We start from the raw sequence: 21880 nt of genomic DNA, 5'->3' as shown, positions 1-21880 counted from the left end.
ATGTGTCTCACATTTTCATGTCCCTACCAAAACAGTGTGTGTTGTAGTCCATTGGCTGAGACTGATTAAACCACACCCCTACATTTTTGATCAGGAAATATTCTTGTGTGCCTCTCTCTCATAGCCTCTCTTTCATTATAGATAGGTACCATCATTTTGAGGGAAATGTGTTCAAAAGTCTGTGTGTAACTTTAAGGGACGTCACTACCTGAAAACCAAACTTTTTTTGGGTGTTATTCCATAAAATGTAGTTTTTATGTGTGTACAACTGTTCAGAACTGTGCTAAGTAACCATGTGCTGGCTATCATCTTTTGAACTAGGCTCAAAAGTATCTAAAATTTGTCACTAGCGAAACAGTCACTACCGAAACATGTGGTGAAGTTTCGGTTGTGACATGTTTTTTTTAGAGTTATTCAATAAAATTTAGTTTTTATGTGTGTACAACTGTTCAGAACTGTGCTAGTTAACCATGTGCTGATTAGCATCTTTGAACTAGGCTAAAAAGTACGTAAAATTTGTCACTACCGAAACATGTGGTGAAGTTTCGGTTGTGACATGTTTTTTTTTAGTGTTATTCAATAAAATTTTGTTTTTATGTGTGTACAGGTGTTCAGAACTGTGCTAGTTAACCATGTGCTGATTAGCATCTTTGAACTAGGCTAAAAAGTACGTAAAATTTGTCACTACCGAAACATGTGGTGAAGTTTCGGTTGTGACATGTTTTTTTTAGTGTTATTCAATAAAATTATGTTTTTATGTGTGTACAAGTGTTCAGAACTGTGCTAATTAACCATGTGCTGATTAGTATCTTTGAGTTAGGCTCAAAATTATCTAAAATTGTCACTACCGAAACATGTAATCATTGTTTTGGTAGTGACAAAAGGGAACACAATCATTTATTTGGGGGAAATAAACAAAATGTTAGTACAGTTATGCAAATCATTAGTATCTTAGTATGTTTTAGTATGCGAGTTTAAATTCTGTCATGTGATGTGATCGCTACCAAAACATTACCGTCACTCCAGAAAATGTGCGGTCACGACCGAAACATGGATGTTTTGTCTAAAATAAAGTATAATGAATTATCAACTAAGATGTTATTATAGTGTTTGGTTCAATGTATATTCAAACTAATGAATCCTTAACTTTGAAATCAGTATGATTAACTTAATGCCTTTTACAAAGAAAGATTGGGTTCAAAATCCAACAAATCTTATAAATTACACTTGAAATATTGTTAAAATTGTAATTGTTATTGATTTACATGTGAAAACTTTTTTTAAAAATACCAAAAAATATATATTTACAAGGTAGATGTAAACAAAATATGAATAGGTCAATATAAGCCTTATTATTAAATTATTTATTATTGTGTTTCGGTAGTGACAAATTTGGGGAGAGGAAAAATATTCCAAAACTTTCTGAAAATACAATATGATAATTAACTGCACAATTACTAAAAATGTATACCTTGGATATTATACAATTTGCATACATACAAAATTTGTGGAAAAATACTATTTTTTTCAAGACGTTTCCAACTCTGACTTAGAACCAATTCTGTAGAATGGCCCATATAGGACCCTTTAAAATACTGTCACGTTTCGATTAATGGTAGACACAGCTTTACCCACTGTCACATCTTACCCCACTCTCCCTAATGTAATATGATGCGTTATCAGCCTTTCACTAGCTGCCCATTTAGTGTGTCAGTACCTGGAAGGAGGAGGATCTCAGCTGAAGCCCCTCCTGCATGTTTTGCTGTAGCTGGTTCTGAATGGTGATCTTTTTCTCCTTAGTTAGAGTGGATATCGGAAAACTTCTGATCACAGCCTGTTCGCCAACTGCACACACACACAGACAGAGATATAAACGCATAAATACAGCTCTCAGAGGTAAAACTCTCTAAATAAAGAACTGTAAACTGTAATTAAAGGATTCAAGCAAATTTAGGATCAACTTGGTTTCGATGTCAAACCCTGTGAGATGCAACTTGTGGCGGCAAATTTAAATGTGCATAAAAACACATGATTTAAGAGCTACAGCAGAGGGTTTTATTTTCAACAACAAAAACAACAACTTTCCCTCACACAAAGCTATTGAATGTCTTCAAATGACTTGGAAGAGTGGCCTGGCCATTCTGGACAAATAGACATTCTGGCCAAAAATGAATATCATCAAGATCATCATTTACTCACTCACAATTCCTTTCAAAGCCATAAGTCATGACTTTGTTTAATCTTCAAAACAAATTTATTATTAACTATTTTTTATTAAACCTGAGAGGCTTCTCTCCCTCCATTGAAAACCCAAGTAACCAAAACGTAGAATATCCAAAAAGGTAAAAAAAAAAAGAAGCTGTTGTAAAACGAATCCATATAAATAGAGCAATACAACCCAAGTCTTCTGAAGAGATGCGTTCGAATTATATGACACACATATTTAATTTAGGCTTTTATCCAAACAGGAGGGTCATCATAAGTGTTGTTACCTAGTGGGTCGTGAGGAGTGCCTTTGAAAACGATACGGTAAGTGGTGAGGAAGAGTGCTCCCTCTGCTGGCAGGATGTGTGGTCCTCCCAGAAGACCCCCAGTGGCCTCCTCTCGACCGTCCGGGTCTAAGACCACCCGCAGCCCCTCGGACACCAGCTCCTCTCCAGGCAGCAGGGCAGGCCGCAGGATCTTGGGCTGGAGAAAAAGACCAGGAGCACATGCTTTGATACAGAGACGATTATATTCATAACCTTTCTAGTAAAGAGAAATACAAGGCCCTGTTTACACCTGGTATTAAGATGCGTTTTGGTCGATCGGATCACAAGTGGACGACGCTAAATACAGGTGTAAGCGGGGTCTAAAGCGTTTTGAGTTTGTCCACTTTAGACCACTTCCAGAGGCAGTTGAAAACGCATTCGACCGGATTGCTTTCGTAGTGTAAACGCTCATGTGATCAAATGAACAGCTGCAAAATGCCGCCTACTCTCCATCTACTGATCTAATGCTTGAACATTATGGGAAGAGCGCTAGCCAGACGGGATTTAAACTTTGTCGGCTGAAGACCCAAGTTTGTTTTGAAGACAAAAAACATACCAAGCACAATGTTCTCTCACCATTCCTGATTTCTAACACACTTGTGGCAGTCAGAGCAGGAACGAAATCTACAATGTATGGTTTTTCCGAAGTCTCCGGTCACGTTCATATGCAAATTGCGCAAGCTTTTTTTTGTCCATTAGATCAAAAGATCTGAACAAAAAAAACAACAACATATTTTCCCACCCTTAAACCCTCCCCTCGAAGAAATCAGGACAGAAGTAGTTGAAACTGGACAAAAGAGTCAGATTAAAACACCAGGTGTGAACGGAAATGTGTCTCCCTCGTCTACTTGTGATCCGATCGACCAAAACGCATCCTAATACGAGGTGTAAACTGTAAGACTACACTGTTATTCAATTTGCATCAGCAAAAAAAGGCAAGTATTTGTGGTCTGGTTTTTGACAGATAACAAATGATTCTCTTGATGATGGAGTAAGCATAAATTATTAGGTTTAGTTCCAGGCCCAGTAATCACACTCAAGCCTTGTGTGTTTACCACCAGAGAGACAAGCCATCAGTTTTTACACTGTCCAGACAGTTGTTCTGTCCAGGCCCCGTCCAGTGCCATTATCTAACTCATTAGTTGGATTCAGAAGGGTGACAAGAGCTGACACAGTGCCGACTTAAAAAAAAAAAAAAAAAAAAATTGGGAATTACAGCAAGTATTTGTTATGTGGAAAACTGCGGTATTAGAAGAACAGTCCACTTCACACTGGGGATGCCAGTTGGGTTCTCCATCAGTTTCTTCCCTCGATTTGCACACTAGTAAACAATCTACCATGGTTTCTTTTTTCTCTCGAAAAACAAACTGTACAGACAGCAGGACTTTATCCAGCTCAGAATTCTCTCTTCAACCAAAGCATCTCAGAAGCCCAGCACAAAAGACGGATTACTGTTTATACCTGATATTATCATGTGTCTCAATTGTTTCTCCAGTGACCATTTATAATCAGCTTTAGACTCCATGACACATCACTTTCAGTTTGTTATTGAAGCCAGGCAGTATTTTCTGCAGAGAACGGTAGTGAGTCTGACTTGTAAGTCAGATGCAGGGCTCTAGATTGCAACCATTTTTTGAGAATGTGTGAGTTAAAATTTGCATGGTTGGTCACGCACTCAATCGGTGTCTGCCTAATTGCACTTTCATTAATGGCTGCCAGCAACCGTGAGCGGCGCATATTTTTTTCACCATGCATGTTAACCAATGAGTGCATTCACACCGGGAGGAGCAGTGAAGCAGGGGTTTCGGCGCAGAGCTGCGTTGCTCACGCTCAATTAAAGAGAAAGCACACTTGATGGACAAAACAAATGATTTCCCACAAGAAGTGATCCAAATGCACAGAATAAGCATGTCTAGTGTGTTTTAACAAGAACTGAGTATGTCAGACAAATATTTATAGAAGATTTACCCATTTAAACTTGTTTTTAAATATTCAGTTTGGGTGAAAGTTTGGTGTATAAAAAAAAAAAACTACAGTTAACTAGCCAGAAAATGTATATAAACTTTCTTTTAGTTTATCAATACACAGACAGGTAGCCTATATAGGCTCTAGCTAGCACTACCCAAATCAAACCCGAGTGTGTGGTTTTTATCCGTAGAGTTTGCTGTCTTGTAAACATAGTATACACTGAACGATTCATTTGTGAATCTGACTTGGCTTGACCTACTGTACACAAATTTATTTTTCATAATTTTTAAAACACTATATGGTATTTCACTTTGCACTTGAATTATCAGTAACTTACATTCAGTAAAATTTCTGTTTAATGTTTTGATAGTGTATAAGTTGTTTGGTAATAAAAAAAGTTTGCTTATTTGGAGATTAACACGTATTAATGTCTGCACTAATCTTTCTTATTAGTGCTGACTAATAACTAAATAATAAACTTAGCTCATCAATCAGTACTTTTTTCTCATAATACTTAAAGGGTTAGTTCACTCCAAAATGAAAATTTTGTCATTAATTAATCACCCTGATGTCGTTCCAAACCCGTAAGACTTTCGCTGATCTTCGGTACACAAATGAAGATCTTTTTATTGAAATCTGAGATCTTTCTGTCCCTCCATTGCAAGTTTAGAAAGCCCCAGAAAGGTAGTAAAGGCATCATAAAAGTAATCCATGTCACTCCAGTTGTTTAAACTCAATTTTATGAAGCTCGTGTTCGCGCAAAAATGTCTGCTCTCGCATCAACACAACACGCATGTGTCGTGGTGCTCACGTGAATGCGCATTGGAGATTAATATTTAGAAAATAAAGTGTAAATTATGTTGAGTTTTTTTGCGCAAAGAAAACACTTGCGTCACTTTAAATTTTATGCTAATTTTAAACCACTGGAGTCACATGGATTACTTCAATTATGTCTATTACCTTTCTGGGGCTTAAAAGTTGTAGTTGCGACATCAAGGTGAGTAATGCAATGTGTAAGTCTGCATATAATGCGCAAAGCAGCTACTGCTATCAAGGAAACTGTAAAACATTTGAAGAGCAACTTCTCTATGACCAAGAAAGCAAATCAAATGACATACAAGCTTTGCGTAATTTTCACCAGTTGGGAACAAGTTCTTACCTTATGAATGGGAGGCAGTCTTCTGCTTTCTCTATGAACCGCCTCTAGAGTCTCCATCTGCATTGCCACAATACCTGAACAAACAGATAAATACCTTAATACAGGAAACTTTCTGAACTGCTTAGGACATGGGGTGACAGTACTTTTTCAGTTTAATACTGCTTAATATCTTAAATTGTCCTTGAACTTTGAACAGACACAAAAACGGTGCGTTTTTGCTCACCCTCAAAAAGTGACAACTTTAACATGCTACAGTGAGGAAAATAAGTATTTGAACACCCTGCTATTTTGCAAGTTCTCCCACTTAGAAATCATGCAGGGGTCTGAAATGGTCATCGTAGGTGCATGTCCACTGTGAGAGACATAATCAAAAAAAAAAAAAAAACAGAAATCACAATATATGATTTTTTAACTATTTATTTGTATGATACAGCTGCAAATAAGTATTTGAACACCTGTCGATCTGCTAGAATTCTGACCCTCAAAGAATCCTTTAAAATGTCCACCTCCACTCCATTTATTATCCTAAATTAGATGCACCTGTTTGAGGTCGTTAGCTGCATAAAGACACCTGTCCACCCCATACAATCAGTAAGAATCCAACTACTAACATGGCCAAGACCAAAGAGCTGTCCAAAGACACTAGAGACAAAATTGTACACCTCCACAAGGCTGGAAAGGGCTACGGGGAAATTGCCAAGCAGCTTGGTGAAAAAAGGTCCACTGTTCGAGCAATCATTAGAAAATGGAAGAAGCTAAACATGACTGTTAGTCTCCCTCGGACTGGGGCTCCATGCAAGATCTCACCTCGTGGGGTCTCAATGATCCTAAGAAAGGTGAGAAATCAGCCCAGAACTACACGGGAGGAGCTGGTCAATGACCTGAAAAGAGCTGGGACCACCGTTTCCAAGGTTACTGTTGGTAATACACTAAGACGTCATGGTTTGAAATCGTGCATGGCACGGAAGGTTCCCCTGCTTAAACCAGCACATGTCAAGGCCCGTCTTAAGTTTGCCAATGACCATTTGGATGATCCAGAGGAGTCATGGGAGAATGAGACCAGATGTGTCAGATGAGACCAAAATAGAACTTTTTGGTCATAATTCCACTAAACGTGTTTGGAGGAAGAAGAATGATGAGTACCATCCCAAGAACACCATCCCTACTGTGAAGCATGGGGGTGGTAGCATCATGCTTTGGGGGTGTTTTTCTGCACATGGGACAGGGCGACTGCACTGTATTAAGGAGAGGATGACCGGGGCCATGTATTGCGAGATTTTGGGGAACAACCTCCTTCCCTCAGTTAGAGCATTGAAGATGGGTCGAGGCTGGGTCTTCCAACATGACAATGACCCGAAGCACACAGCCAGGATAACCAAGGAGTGGCTCTGTAAGAAGCATATCAAGGTTCTAGCGTGGCCTAGCCAGTCTCCAGACCTAAACCCAATAGAGAATCTTTGGAGGGAGCTCAAACTCCGTGTTTCTCAGCGACAGCCCAGAAACCTGACTGATCTAGAGAAGATCTGTGTGGAGGAGTGGGCCAAAATCCCTCCTGCAGTGTGTGCAAACCTGGTGAAAAACTACAGGAAACGTTTGACCTCTGTAATTGCACTGTACCAAATATTAACATTGATTTTCTCAGGTGTTCAAATACTTATTTGCAGCTGTATCATACAAATAAATAGTTAAAAAATCATACATTGTGATTTCTGGATTTTTTTTTTAGATTATGTCTCTCACAGTGGACATGCACCTACGATGACAATTTCAGACCCCTCCATGATTTCTAAGTGGGAGAACTTGCAAAATAGCAGGGTGTTCAAATACTTATTTTCCTCACTGTATAGAAAAATATCTGTGGGGTATTTTGACATAAAACTTCACATACACACTCTGGGGACATCAGAGACTTATTTTACATCTTGTGAAAAGGGCATAATACCACCCCTTTAAACAAAAATCTTAATGTTGCACATGTTTATGTCCATATAGAGCTGTCAGAAAGTTTCGAGCCCTAGAAAAGTTGAAATACTCTGACTGTGTCTGTATGTGTGCACACAGTGTTTTACCTGGAATCATACTGTGCAGGCTCTTGATATGATCCTGGGTCACTCCACTCTCTGTGCACACTTTGTCAATGAAACGAGAGATGAATCTCCCCACAGAGTTGGCAACGTCACTGGTCTCAGAGTCTTCGAATCCACTCTCGGTGTCAAAGCTCTCGGCCACACTCCCTGCAATACTGTTTATTACATGACAATAATTATAACACAACACATCCAACAACAGCAATGGCACTCTCAATATTCTTAAAATAACACATTTAAGCATTTAAAGTGTAATTCTGCTGCTTTCATTTACCGACCCATCACAATTTAATGTCTGTTTAGTGTGTTCCAAACAACTGGTCTGAAATCCCACTGTTAGGAAGTGGACGGCTCTGATTTCTCCTGGGCTTTAGTGCAGACTGTGCTGGTGGGAAAGTGATGTCACTCGCCAACTCCGTTTACAAATCAAGAGACCTGTTCCTGACATATCAGGTGGGAAATAAATCAAATCCTTTCCCCAATTTGCAGAAGAACAACTGTTCAGTCGTGTAAGAGATTATTACATTTTATTAAGAAAATCTGAGAGGCGTTTGCTCTAGAAGAACTGTTATGTGGGCCGTACAACTGGTTGCAAGGGTGTTCTGGGTCAAAAGAGGTCAACCCCTCAAATCTTGTTCTTCCAAAAGCCAAAAGAATATTTCCCTTGTCTGTGTCTCTCAGGCAATCTGCGACTGTGTGACGTATTTTTCTTCACCAGCACAGTCCGCTGATGTCCATGCACAGCATCCGCATGCAGTCCGATCTTGTGCGAGGGCAAGAAACCCCCTGTAGTTTTTGTACTTGATTAAAAGCTAATAATTCATTATTTTTTAATGTAACATTTAAATAAATAAATGGGTCTGCACAATAATTGCATTAAAGCTTAGTGCGATTTTCAAATCCAAGGCTGTTATTTAATTAAATATAGTCTGCATTTTATTATTATAATTAACAAATATAATTTTTTTATTAGACATTACAATGTGATTTACAAAAGACATTTATTTCTGTCTTCATTTTTTAATTAGTTTAAACTAGAGGTGGGCATAGATTAATTTTTTTAATCTAGATTAATCTAGATTAATTTTGAAATTAATCTAGATTAAAATGGCTCATTTGAATTCTGCCGAAGGCATTCAGAATATGTGTGCTACCCAAATAATGTCTATAAAAGTAAGTCTTTGAGAGCGGGTTTCTCAAGCCAGGTGGCGCATTAGACCAGGGGCTCATCTCCTGTTTCCAAACTGCATCACAAACTGCTTGAGAAAGCTGTTCTACTCATAGACTGTAAAAGTTACTACTGTACTGTTACCGTCCGTAGGCAAAATTAGGTAGGCCTTATTATTATCAACTACTATAGGCTATCAATTAGGGATGGGCGATATGGCCTAAAATTCATATTGTGATATAGGCCTACATTGCAGCCTCTTGCGATAACGATATATATAATAATAAAACCATTTTAGAACAGGTTACACAGACCCTGCTAAACAACTGCTAAATGTATTTTTTTTAAAGGGTGTATGTAGTTTTGAGAACATATATTGTGCAAAACTGTAAGTATACAACATAATTTTGCAGATAAATAAAATTTAAGTAAGTTACACTAGCTGCAGAGACTTAAGTATGTCTAATGTTTATTATGGCTTGTAGCTTATGAAACCCCAAATTTAAAATTAGAATATTGTCTAACTGATGTCTTTTCAGTTAAAAAGAAACACAACAACGATTCTTAAAATCGGGCGCAGACAGAGATTATGTGCGACACCACTGAGATATATTGGGAATAATACGCACGCGCTGGTATTCAGTGATATGTTTAGTTTTGAATTTGAGGTGGTAGAACGGATTAGTCGCGTGTTAATTTACCGAACTGTTAACCCCACACACTCTGCCTATATAGTTTGCTGCTGCTCGTTGCACCGATCTTTTTCATCAGCTTTCACTTTCAGCCGTGTTCACTTAAGATGACGACGAATATGATGCGTTGCAGGCGGGTGTTCCTCGCGGCCGCGGGTAGATTGTGTCATCATTGCTTGTGTAGTATTAGCCAGCTTCCAACCCAACTTGGAGAATAGATTAACGGCGATATTTTTTTTATCGCGCGATAAGAGTCTCGCGTTAACGCAGCACGTTAACGCTGATAACGGCCCACCACTAGTTTAAACATACTTCTACTACTACTACTAATTATTATTATTATTAATATAAATAATATTAACTCTTTCCCTGCCAGAGTTAAAAAAATAATAATAATAAAAAAAACAGATGCCAGCCACCAGCAACATTTTTGATAATTTTCACAAAATTTTATGTTGGTTGTATAAATATCTAAAATGCAAAAAAATCTAAATAATGAACAGAGCCTCTGCATTTAAACAAACAAACAAACAAACAAACTAGCTTCATGCTTTCTTTTTAATAAACACTTGACTGTGGGTAAGTTTAATACATTTTGAACAAATTCCCCCCAAAGACTACAATGAGCACAAGCAATGCTTTTATCGCTTGTTTCTGCTCCTATTTTGCCTGTTTTGATCTGGAGATTGTGTACTTTTTCAGAAGATGCCTAAATAGCGCCCCCTACCGTATAACAGTCAAAACATGGAAAGCTGGAAAATTCTGTCAATGGCAAGAGAGCGTTGTCTCATAAATGATGGAAAATTCTGTCAATGGAGTGGAAAGAGTTAACAAAGTCTATAATTATCATTGACATCAGAGAACCGAGAACATGCAAATGTGCTGTAATGAAATATTAACTTAAAATCTCAGGGGGTACTTCAAGTTAATATTTTATGTCTAAGGGGTTCGGCTGACGGAAAAGTTTGGGAAACCCTGCCTTAAAGGATTTATTGTCTGGCAGGTGAAAACGATCAAGTCTGATCGCTTAGAGAAATAATAGCATACCTCTCCTCAACGAAAGACATAATTTGAGGAGTCGTTTAGAAAAATCCCAAATCCTACATGTAAGCAAAAGTACGATTAATCGATTGCCTTATCAAAGACCTCTAACTAAACAGAAAAAAAGGGAAAAAGAAAAATTGTGAGACAAAAAGCACTTAAAACTCTCAGTGTACAGTTATTGGCCTTGAAAAATGACTGAGAGGAAGAGAAATGGACAGGAGGAAGGAAAGATCCACTCTGGAGATGTGGATTTGGCCAAACATCACCCATTTTGACTATGAAGCCTTCCAAAACTCACACATATTATTATTATTACTACAAAGCTCTATCCCTCCTGCTCTCCCTCCATCTTTTCTTGGCTGTTTGTGGAGGGAGCACTCAGACATATCCAACTCATTTCAGCAGAGCAACACCCAGGCTACTGGAGAAGGATGTGGTGTATAACTGGATAGGACTCCTGAGGACCTACACCAGGCTTACTTCTCCTTACATTTCTGCTCATTGACTCAATCAACTGTATAATTTTCTCTGAGACGCTGAGAAACAATCAGGTTTATTTATACTAGAATGTGTGTTTCGTAACCAAGGTGAAAGGACAACCGGCAGCCCCTGCAGTGCGTCTTTTCCATTTTAAGTGATCTATGCCAGATGGACTTGAGCACCAGTGACCTGCAAAAGTGTTCAGACCCGTAACCAATTCTCTCACATTACAGGACTACAAATGACATATTGAAATTTTGCTTTTCTGTGACATTTTTATTTCAGTGCACTGAAATTGATTTGAAATATTTTCAAATGTTTATGTAATATTATAAGACAACTTAAGCCTGAAATATGCAGTTTGCATAAGTATTTTCACATTTTTAAGAACCACCTCTGGCAGAATCATCTCTGAATTAAACACTTTTTTCCACAGATTAGCTTCAAGTTGGTCAAATGTCACAATTTTCAAATAGTGCCACTAGTTTTCAACTCTACTGGCGTTTTACTTAATATTATGCATTATAATTTTAAACAATGCACATTGCTGTAGCATGATGCTTCATCCTCATATTTCACTGTATTTACTGTATTTATGAGTTGGGGGCAGCACAAATTTGCTCAGATTTCAGATCTCATTTGAGAACAAAATATTCTATTACTATTGTGTCTTTTGGCTTATTTTGTTTCATCCTCATAAACACCTGATATGAGCTGCATCTGTACTGAACTCTGTATCTCCTTCATACATGATCGCTGACCTCTATGTGGGTTCTCCTTGATCGCACAGAGTGTTTGGAGTGACGACCTTTATTAATCAGTATCTGGGAGGTTTGATGTAGAGATTTTGACTTCCTGATTAAGACACCACAAAACACATATTACCTAATTTATGCATTTTTTCCCCCTTTAGCTTTAACATCAGATTCACAACTTGCACAATGATCCATTAACTGAGGGGATTTTATGTGGAGAAAATGTGGAAGATATTTTAATCATTTGCAGGTGGAGGTCAATTGTAAGGCAAATGAGTGAGTATACGTAACTTTAGTTTTATTGTATTTTGTTTTATTTTAAAAGCCAGTTGTATAATAAAATGGCACATTAAATTAATTATTTTGAGTTTAAGAGCTTGGAAAACAAAGCTTGAAACAAAATGTTAGAGTGTGTTCACAACTGGTTTGAATAAAACAAATTCTGCGTTTCAGTTGAATAAGTGAAATCAAAACGCTGGTGCGCAACAAACAAGCAAACAAGTTCTAAACGACCTCTGGTTCGGCTCAACTATAACATGATCGCAACACGGAGCAAATACATTAAAACCAATCAAAAAACAGGATGTGATGTCACAAGAGGCAACCCTAAAAAGAACAGAATGCTCAAGCATACCTGTTTTTTCTCGTCATGAGCAATGTTGCCCATTACAGTTCGGTAAAGGCGTCAGAAACAGCGTTTCTATGCAGGAGATCTTCATTTGTGTGTGACGCAGGAATGCATGTCTCTGTTTTGGCTCCTTTACACATTTTATAAGCTCTTCACAAGTTTTCAGCTGGTAAAAATACTATAATATGTACGCACATACAATAAGCGAGTTTAGCCCAGCACACAGCACTGTTTTGGATGTTCGGCAAGTTCCATTGGAAAATATACGTAATAAAAGCCGTTTTTTGTTGTTGTTTGATATCTTTAGGTTCGGTCTTAAAAATGACAGTGTGAATGGATAGCAAACAAGGACTAAATGTATCAATTTCTTTTGGACCGATGACAACGCAGTGCTGAAGTGCCAACTAGTCTCTCCCTATGGAGGATCCCACTACCACTCTACAGATAAGGCGTTGTCGGGAAAATTCGTCTTGCGGTCCTACCCCAAAGCAACAAATAAAATAAAATTCCTTATCAAAATTTATAAGGAAAGACAAGTATTTTGTTTAGGCTTGGCTTGTAGGGAATTCCAAACCTGCGTATATTCTTACGCACATAACTATAGAACCCATTCTAAATGCGCATGTGACCGCCATCAGCGTTTCTCACAGGTTCGCGTTTAAAGTCTGTGTAGAGAGAATGGTGTCGTCTTAGCGGCCCCTAATTTAATAACAAATGATCATTGCGACGGAACCAAATCAATTAAAACTAACTTTAGATGGAAATAACTTAACTCTGCTGTAAAGCCGAAACAATCTCTGTTACCTTAAATTATACGCTTATCTCTGTAAAGCTGCTTTGAGACAATCTACATTGTTAAAAGCGCTATATAAATGAAGATGACTTGACTTGACTTGACTTTTGGTCCGGACCAAAAGAACCAAACAAGTGCAAACACACCCTTAAGGTGATGACACACTGGGCAACTTTTTGAGCAATGTTGCTGGGCAGTGTTACCGAACGATTGTTGCTTGGGCACTTTCCCATTGAGAATGGGCAACAAATTTCTATCAGGATCATTTAGATCGGTCGTGGGCCCTGTGTCTCACCTGGTTGCCCATTGACGACAACATTGCTCAAAAAGTTCCCCAGTGTATCATCACCTTTAAAGTCGCATCTGTGATTCAGTAAAGTGAGAGAACATGTTCTGCGATGCAGTGTAGAAGCAAGTCTCTTGCCTGTTTGTGAGGATGCTGTTGCTGCCGCTCTCCCAGTCGGCTGCAGGATTGGAGCGCAGCAGCTTGTTTTTACTGGTGTCCAGTGGTACGAGCAGGTAGACCATCAGGCTGGCGTAGTGGATGGCCTGGCTGAACACTGTACTCTCCTCGTTCTTCACCAGCTCATGTTGCTTCTCTTTGCTCAGACTGGGCCAAGCACGCAACTGCTCTGCTGCGAGGTCCATAGCGGTCCGTTCTGACTCACTGGATGCGTTGGACAATGTACTCTGTTCCTGATGAAGAGATGGGATCCAGGGTTAAATGATATCCCTTTTCTACTGAAATGGTGTCAGAGTCGGTGCTCACTAAGGTTTGTGTGGACCTTTATCAAAACCAACAACCTAATTGACAATGATACAACGTAACATATTCATAAACAAGCCACACCAGTCTTTGTTTACAAGCCTTACTTCAAATAAGAGTTCTTGTTTTTATTATCTTTTTAGAACTAATAAACATAACTGCAATCATGAATCAAATAAAATATCAATGTTGAGAAGGTCAGTCATGAAAAAGATTGTCTGAGATCAAGATAAGGAGAAATATAGTTTGATAACACAAATTCTTAGAAATGTAAGAATTTCATGTTGGTTCATTTTTTTTTTTTTTTTTTTTAAATGGATGGATGGATGAGTGGGTGGGTGGGTGGGTGGATTGGTGGGTGGGTAGATGAATGTATGGGTGTAGATGGATGTATGGGTAGATGGATGAATGGGTGGGTAGATGGATGGATGGGTGGATGGATGGATAGGTGGGTGGGTGGATGGATGGATAGGTGGGTGGGTGGGTGTGTGGATGATGGGTGGGTGGGTAGATAGATGTATGGGTGGATGGATGGATGGATGGATGAATTGGTGGGTGGATGGGTGGATGGGTGCGTAGGTGGATGGATGGATGGATGGATGGATGGGTGGGTGGGTAGTTGGATGGATGGTTGGGTGGGTGGGTGGATGGTTGGGTGGGTAGGTGGATGGATGGTTGGGTGGGTGGATGGATGGTTGGGTGGGTGGGTAGATGGATGTATGGGTGGATGGGCAGATGGATGTGTGGGTGGGTGGTTGGATGGATGGATGGATGGATGGATGGATGGATGGGTGGGTAGATGGATGGGTGGGTAGATGGATGGGTGGGTGGATGGATGGATGGGTAGATGGATGAGTGGATGGGTAGATGGATGGATGGATGGATGGATGAGTGGGTGGGTAGATGGATGAATGGGTGGATGGGTGGGTGGGTGGATGTATTGTATGTGTGGGTGGGTGGGTGGGTAGATGGATGTATGGGTGGATGAGTGGATGGATGGGTGGGTGGGTAGATGGATGGATGGATGGTTGGATGGATGGATGGGTGGATGGATGGGTGGGTGGATGGATGGGTGGATGGATGGATGGATGGATTAGACCAGTAAAAAAGTCGACTTCAAGACTTTACCTTGATCTTGGCAGTGATGAGTTGCTTGTCCTCAGGGGCAGTGAGGTAAAGCGCTCTGATCTGGTTTTGCACCTCAGAGTAGAAGGTGGCCTCCCAGAACTGCTGATTGGTCCAGATGGGATGGTCTTGTATGCAGGTGTAGGCGAACTGATCCACCCCAGCTGCCAGTTTCTGTAAGCAAGAAGATGGATCAGCGGGCAACACAATGTGAAGGAAAGTCTGGCCGACTGCTAAGATAAACATAGTGCCTGCTACTGTCTACAAAACAGGTCAGATCAGCCGAGCTCAGGTCCTCACAGCTCATGAAACCAACTGGGCTGTAGAGCGCTTGTAAAGGAGTATATTAAAAAGCATGGTGAAAACAGGAAAGTAACACACTGTTGCCAAAGGTTTTAGGAGCAATCAGTCATTTTTAGTGGTCATAATGTTCTCAACACATACAGTAGGCCTCATACAGAGAGAGACTGCAAGGCAAGACTTTGAAAACATGACCATAGTGTTATTCTGTGCGCTCCGACGGAAACCATATCACATGTGGGCTGACTCTAAAGGACATCTGCTAAAGTTATGAAGGCTCTACTTATTGTATTTGCACATCCGGAGCTTTGCGGATCACACACCATGCATGACACCTTTCTCACTTTCCATTGGTCTGTAAAGCTCACACCTCAGATCAGGTTACCATCCAATGTCTTCTTCTCAAAACCCATACACAATATTATGACAAACTGTCTTTGCTACTTAGTTTCCCTACAACTAACCAAACCACAATCACAAGTGAAATGACGGATGGAAAGAGGGAAAGAGAAAAAATCAGGAGCAATGGAAAGATGGAGACAAACATAATAACCAAGAACAGATTCTGGCTATGTCTCAATTAGCATACTTTATTAGGCACTGAAAGTATGTGCTTCACTGATGATAATAAGTACATTTATTTGAGAATGTAGAAAAACAGTTTTTGTTTGCTAGTATAGGGTGATATTACCATGTACTTAAATGTACTGACAAAATCATATATGTTGGGTGGCCTTATGATCATGTTAAGATGAAATTTTCTACAGAGAAATCCCATCCCTTAGATTCGAATTTTTTTTTTGCAATATAGTGGGTGAATTATGTATATTACGATGTTTTGATGAACTAATTCATGCCTTTCTCCACTGACATTATAAGTTGTTCAAAGTGTTTCTGAGGATTCAGATTTTTAGAAGGCAGCGGTCTGACTCTGAGATGGCGAACGGGAACATGTTTTTTGTGACATTAGCAACACATTATTAGCTGTTTGATAACGTAGTCAAGCAAAAGGCTAATCATATTAATTACCGTTATGTGTCCGACGTTGTAGAGAGCGATACATACATTACAATGCATTACCATATCTTCGACTTGTAGACAACCCTGTATAATTCTCTCTTCCCCTTCTTCTTGAATCAGTTTCTGGTTCAAGCATATGGCTGAATAAAACCAATATCTCCACTTGACACATAACCCCCAATCCTGTATATCTGTCAGCCGTTTCACAAGGCTGACATGTATGCATTTTTCCTTAAGTATGGCCCTCGATCACTGGGAAATTACAAGCACTGACATTAATGTGAAGGTTTGTTTGGACAGTTTATCTTTCTCTATGTAGCCTGGAATGTCTAATATGCATTTCAACACCACAAGACCCTATAATAGAGACTGGCCCATGTCAAGCTGTGCTGATAAATCCAGTTCATCTATACTGTAATTTGTTGCAGAGATAGCTAAAGCTGGCCAGGTTAAAGCTTTGAGGGCTTGCATGTATTATTGGCCTGTCTAGACCCCATTTCCTAAAGGCTGAAATACAGATGGAGCTGAGTGAAAAAGGGGTAAGAATTGCAGCAGGAGAACAGTGCTGTTGTTATTGCAGGATGCGGACCAGGAACACACTGCCAGAGATGTATTATTTGTCTTCAACATGGTTGTGCGCCATCTGACTGGCAACAGATGGGGGGGGGGGGGATTCTCCAACAACAGATGTTAGGGGGTCAGTTTGACCTCTTCCAACTGTACAGCCTTGAAGATAAGAGAGAGACAGTGTCTTGACAATGTCAAGATGGACGACTTGACTATACATTCCAGGGGGGGATTTATTTGATCAGACTTTGTGAAAGTGTTATTGGCAGGTACACAAAAAAAAATTTTTTTTTGTCTCGTTCAGCTAAAGTGAAGCAATTTTTTGAACATTTTGTCACAACTTAATTTCATTGTATTAATATACCTAATATATTTAAAACAGAAGTGTACTTAATCTATTTGTGCTCACACTACATTAATCATTTTTATTAAGATAACTAACTGGGCAAGTGGATCTGTAGTTCCCAGCATGCTTGGGAAGGGACTGCATTAGGAGAGTAAATTTAAGGGATTTAAGTGTTATTTTAAAAAGACGTTACCATTTAATGTTCAGTTATGTTGGACATTTACAGCAGTTTCTGCAATGTCTTTGAATTTCATTGTGCTTGTGCTTAGGCTGTGGGCACACAGTGAATAACAACTGTACTAATGTTGGTATTGACACCAGTCTTTTCTTATTTGTTCATTATATACGTAATGCGCATAATGACGAATACAAACTAGGAAATTAATTTCCTTATGTTTAATTTTCTTAATTTTAATTAATTAAACCTCTGTAAATTATTTAAAAAACATTAAGTCGACCAACATAGGAACATTTTGTTTGACAATAAAGTTAAACTTACTAGAGTAAATTAAATTCGACCTATACCAACTAAATTGTGTTGACAAGCACACAACTAAACTGATTTACTTTTAATGAACAAAATTCAATTGTGTGTAAATATGAATTCATATTTTGAGTGTAGAAGATGTGGAGTAAAAACTGGCGCCCTTGAATGAGTTGAAGTAAAGCTGCACGATTCATCTTTAAAAGGTCGCAATCTCGTTTTCAACATCCATGCAATCTTATTCCTAAATGACAGCGATTCAGTGGCTTTCCCGATTGCAGCATTTTTATTAAAGATATTTTGTGCCACGTTTTTTGCAAAGCAATATTCCAATTTTGTGATATTCGATATCCGATATTCCTCAAATTACCAACCTTCAATGAAAAAAAAGAGCCTTCTTGATGCTTTTTCAATGCAAATCACTGCTATTCTAAACCCTTGAGATGAAGATGGTTAAGGAACATGGTGGCTGGTTTGTATGTGGTGTAAGGTGGTCTATAAGCTCCAAACACCTTGAATAAGAAGGCCTACAAGCTGATCAACTAGAGTCCATCTAGAAAACATATACATCCAGTCACCATCAGAAGCTGTTTTAGCTGGAATTTTCCTACAGGGATCAAAAGCAAATGCTTCATTTGTGTCAGAAAATAGAAAAACAGATCTTGCTTTGATCCGTGACCAGCACAGTGTAATGATTTACCAACATTATGGAACAAATTCCTGCTTACTTAATACTAAGAGACATTCCGTTTGCAGAGCCAGGAAGGAATCGAAATAGTCATATGCAAATGCATTGTGCCATAAAATATTTGCGTCTACTTGAGCTAAAAGACATCTAGGATTAAACAGTGCATTTACAATTATGATTTATGTCAAACAAAAAATAAGCAACAAAAAAACATCAGGGCAAAATGTTAAATGCTTGAACAAACAGAACAGTGGGCCATCGGTATGCAGGACATGCTGTAATCATGTCCCACAATGCAAAGTAAACAGGGGAAGGTCAAGCTATGGTCAGCAAGACTCATGACGGTTTTATGCTAGCTCATGGATTGACAAGAAATGAATGTAACGGCTCGACAACAGCAAACACAGCAAATCTATTTGTGCTGAACTGTGGCCGAAACACTTGCCTGCTGGAGACAGTGCCAGAGACATCTGTGGTACTTTCAAACCACAATTGTATGTGTGAATGACATTAATTTATTATTTCAAGACAGATACCCGATACTTTCCATAACGGATTTACAGACATAACATTATTTACTGACAAACACAATGGAAAATCTCTCCCTTTCCAATAATACAGTCACATGGAGTCTACAGTGCGAGTCGGGTGACGCGACACAATGGAACTGGATGTAGGCCTATATCCATTCATATTACAAGGTTTTAACATTAACTAATACATTTAATGTGATATATGTCAGACATACTGTACATAAATGAACAATTACTATTAAACCAAATGCATTTTAAATACATTATAACAGCTTTTATACAATTTTTTTGTATAAGTCTCTTTTGCTCAACAGGACTGCATTTATTTGATCAAAAATACAATAAAAACAGAAATATTGGGAAATATTATTACAATTTAAAATAACCATTTTCTGTTTTAATATATTTTCCTGTGATGACAAAACAAGAATTTTAGTGTCACTTGATTTCAATCAATCTAATATGCTGATATTACTAAAAAACAAATACCCAACATGTGAATGAGCAGAGAAGGCAGACATTAAACATTCATATCAACATCTCAGGACAGACTACACACAGGTACAGGATGTAATACACTCATAAACATGCTACAGGTGCACAAACATAACAAAACAAGCTCTTGAAAGATCCACAACCCTCCCAGACATCACAGCAGACATAACTTCACACAGCGCAGCAACAACGATGATATCGGTCAAGAGTGTCAAGTAATGTTTTTATATTGAATATTCACTCAAATACAAACCGTTCATAGACCGACACGCTCACCGAAAGAGAGCATGTTGAGATGTTGAGTGCGTTCCCATGTTCAAAGGCATGCAGACCTTGACTACAGAACAGCATAGCCCTCTGGGAAAGACGACAATGTGCTGGAGGAGTGCCACGATGACCCAGCTAACCGAGTGAAAGTGCAAAACACAACTCGTGGATGCCCTCTCACATTCTCACAAGTATAAGAACACGCACACACACACACACAGAGCAGGAGATGTTTATATCATAACCACAAGTTTATCAAGGTGCAAGTGTGTCTTTCTAAGGAGACGGCCTGAATGGATATAATGCATGCCCGAATCTATGCAAATACATCTAAATAATGTAACAAGTATAGATCAAAACTGATTTGTTGCCCCCATGTTCCACAGTGAAACTCTTTTTCCCAATGAAATTTTTTCCCAATTCTGTTATAATGATTAAAAGAAATATTAGCAATATAACAAAAATCATGTCTAATTTATTGAAATCATGAAACCTATGCAATTTTTTTTTTAAGTTTAACAAAAAATAACTTTTTAAGGGCCCTGTGAAATCCATTTGATTTTTCCCAAATGCCCAAATTCTGTGTTTTTCATTATTCTGGATTCCATTTTAATGGTTTAATTACATTTTAATAAACATTTCTAATCAATTTAAAGAATTTCTGAATTCCTAAAAATGTAACAATTTAATAATTTATTCAAATTTGTACAATATTCAACCATATTTTTATTGTTTTATTATTATTTATTTATTTTTCAGAAATTTTGTGTTGGATGTTTGAATTTTTGGATTTATCATTTAATGCAAATGTATTATCAAAAACTGCTGGACAGCTGTGGCATTGTGCAGGGGTCGCCAGGCCCACACTGAAACCCAACTGTTTCTGCTCCAAATTGATGTTATTAAACATCAAATATGTTTTGATTGGTTGTGATTGTGTCACGCCGCGGACAAATAAATTATTTGATCCTCAAAACTTGTTTATACAAGAGAAAATGAGCCAAAATAGAGTAACAAAAACCAGACTTTGACCTAATTTTTTTTCCATATCTAATATCCCCTACTATAACACATGCAAACAGTCTGTATATGTCATCTTTAACTGTTTCATGAGCAGGAAGGCTATATTTGAATGATGAGAATGACAGCTCCATGTGTCAGCGACCTTGCTTATTAAAGATCAATTAACTGCCTGGAGACTGACCTTTTCCCAGAAGAAAGAGAATGAATCAGAGCTCAAAGGCTAAACGAAGTGCATGCTGATCACTTGCGAGAAACCTTTTGACCTGCTATGGCAACTACCTGCCTACATATTCATGCCGTGTGTGAGAGCGCGTGATTTCTCACAAGGGACGTATCAGGTGTCACTCCGAGAACCAGACTAGTTGTTTTTTCGTCCTACACAACTCCATTTGAGGTGACTTTGAGGTATCCATGGCATAAAACATTCTCAAGCAGAGAAACAATGAGCTAAGATTCATTTAGGTTACATAAAAGCACTCATTTACAATGCTGAAAACGGTTTAGGCTGTAAATCATGGCAAAGAGGTAGTTGTAAATGGAGCGGATCTTTGTGGGAATTGTTTTGTTGACTTTGTGGTCAAGTCTTTGATTTCCTTTGGCTCAGAGGTAAAAAAAAAGAAAAAAAAGAAGAAGAGGTGTTTACTAAGACAAGCACTGCAGTTACTCATACTTAAGGTTAGGGATTCAAACAAACCTTATCCAAGGCGCATGACTCGTTGGTCATTCATAATTCAGCCATTTGTGCTATGAATGACACCTCGAATCATGCATTTCTATTATTAAGAGATCAGACTTACGCTGCAAGAATGCAAAAGGCAACATTGGGCTCTAGTGTGTCTGCGGTAGTGTCCATACTTTAGTTGGGTCATCCTTAAGTAGTGCCAGAAGAGAGACGGCGTTCAAGCCTTTATCTCCTGCCAAACCAACACTGAGTGAGAACCTTAATAACGCAGTCTGGTTT

The 21880-nt window shown here is 38.6% G+C and overlaps 1 protein-coding gene across 6 annotated transcripts in view; it reads right to left on the bottom strand.

Annotated features, from left to right (window-relative positions):
• Nucleotides 1-21880, bottom strand: part of sbf2 (SET binding factor 2) — a 137277-nt gene that overhangs the window by 28370 nt on the left and 87027 nt on the right. For all 6 annotated transcript variants that reach the window (XM_081393517.1, XM_081393519.1, XM_081393520.1 and 3 more), the window contains exons 18-23: nt 15200-15370; nt 13730-14001; nt 7728-7900; nt 5659-5732; nt 2493-2688; nt 1718-1845 (exon numbers count right to left, since the gene is read on the bottom strand). In XM_081393517.1, coding sequence (XP_081249643.1) covers nt 1718-1845; nt 2493-2688; nt 5659-5732; nt 7728-7900; nt 13730-14001; nt 15200-15370 — 1014 coding nt within the window. The remainder of the gene's footprint in view (nt 1-1717; nt 1846-2492; nt 2689-5658; nt 5733-7727; nt 7901-13729; nt 14002-15199; nt 15371-21880) is intronic.

Source organism: Scardinius erythrophthalmus (genome assembly GCF_964197995.2).
Source record: "Scardinius erythrophthalmus genome assembly, chromosome: 2".
In the NCBI taxonomy this organism is placed as follows: Eukaryota; Metazoa; Chordata; class Actinopteri; order Cypriniformes; family Leuciscidae; genus Scardinius; species Scardinius erythrophthalmus.
The sequence above is the reverse complement of the archived record's forward strand: the minus strand, read 5'-3'. Positions and strand labels throughout refer to the sequence as shown.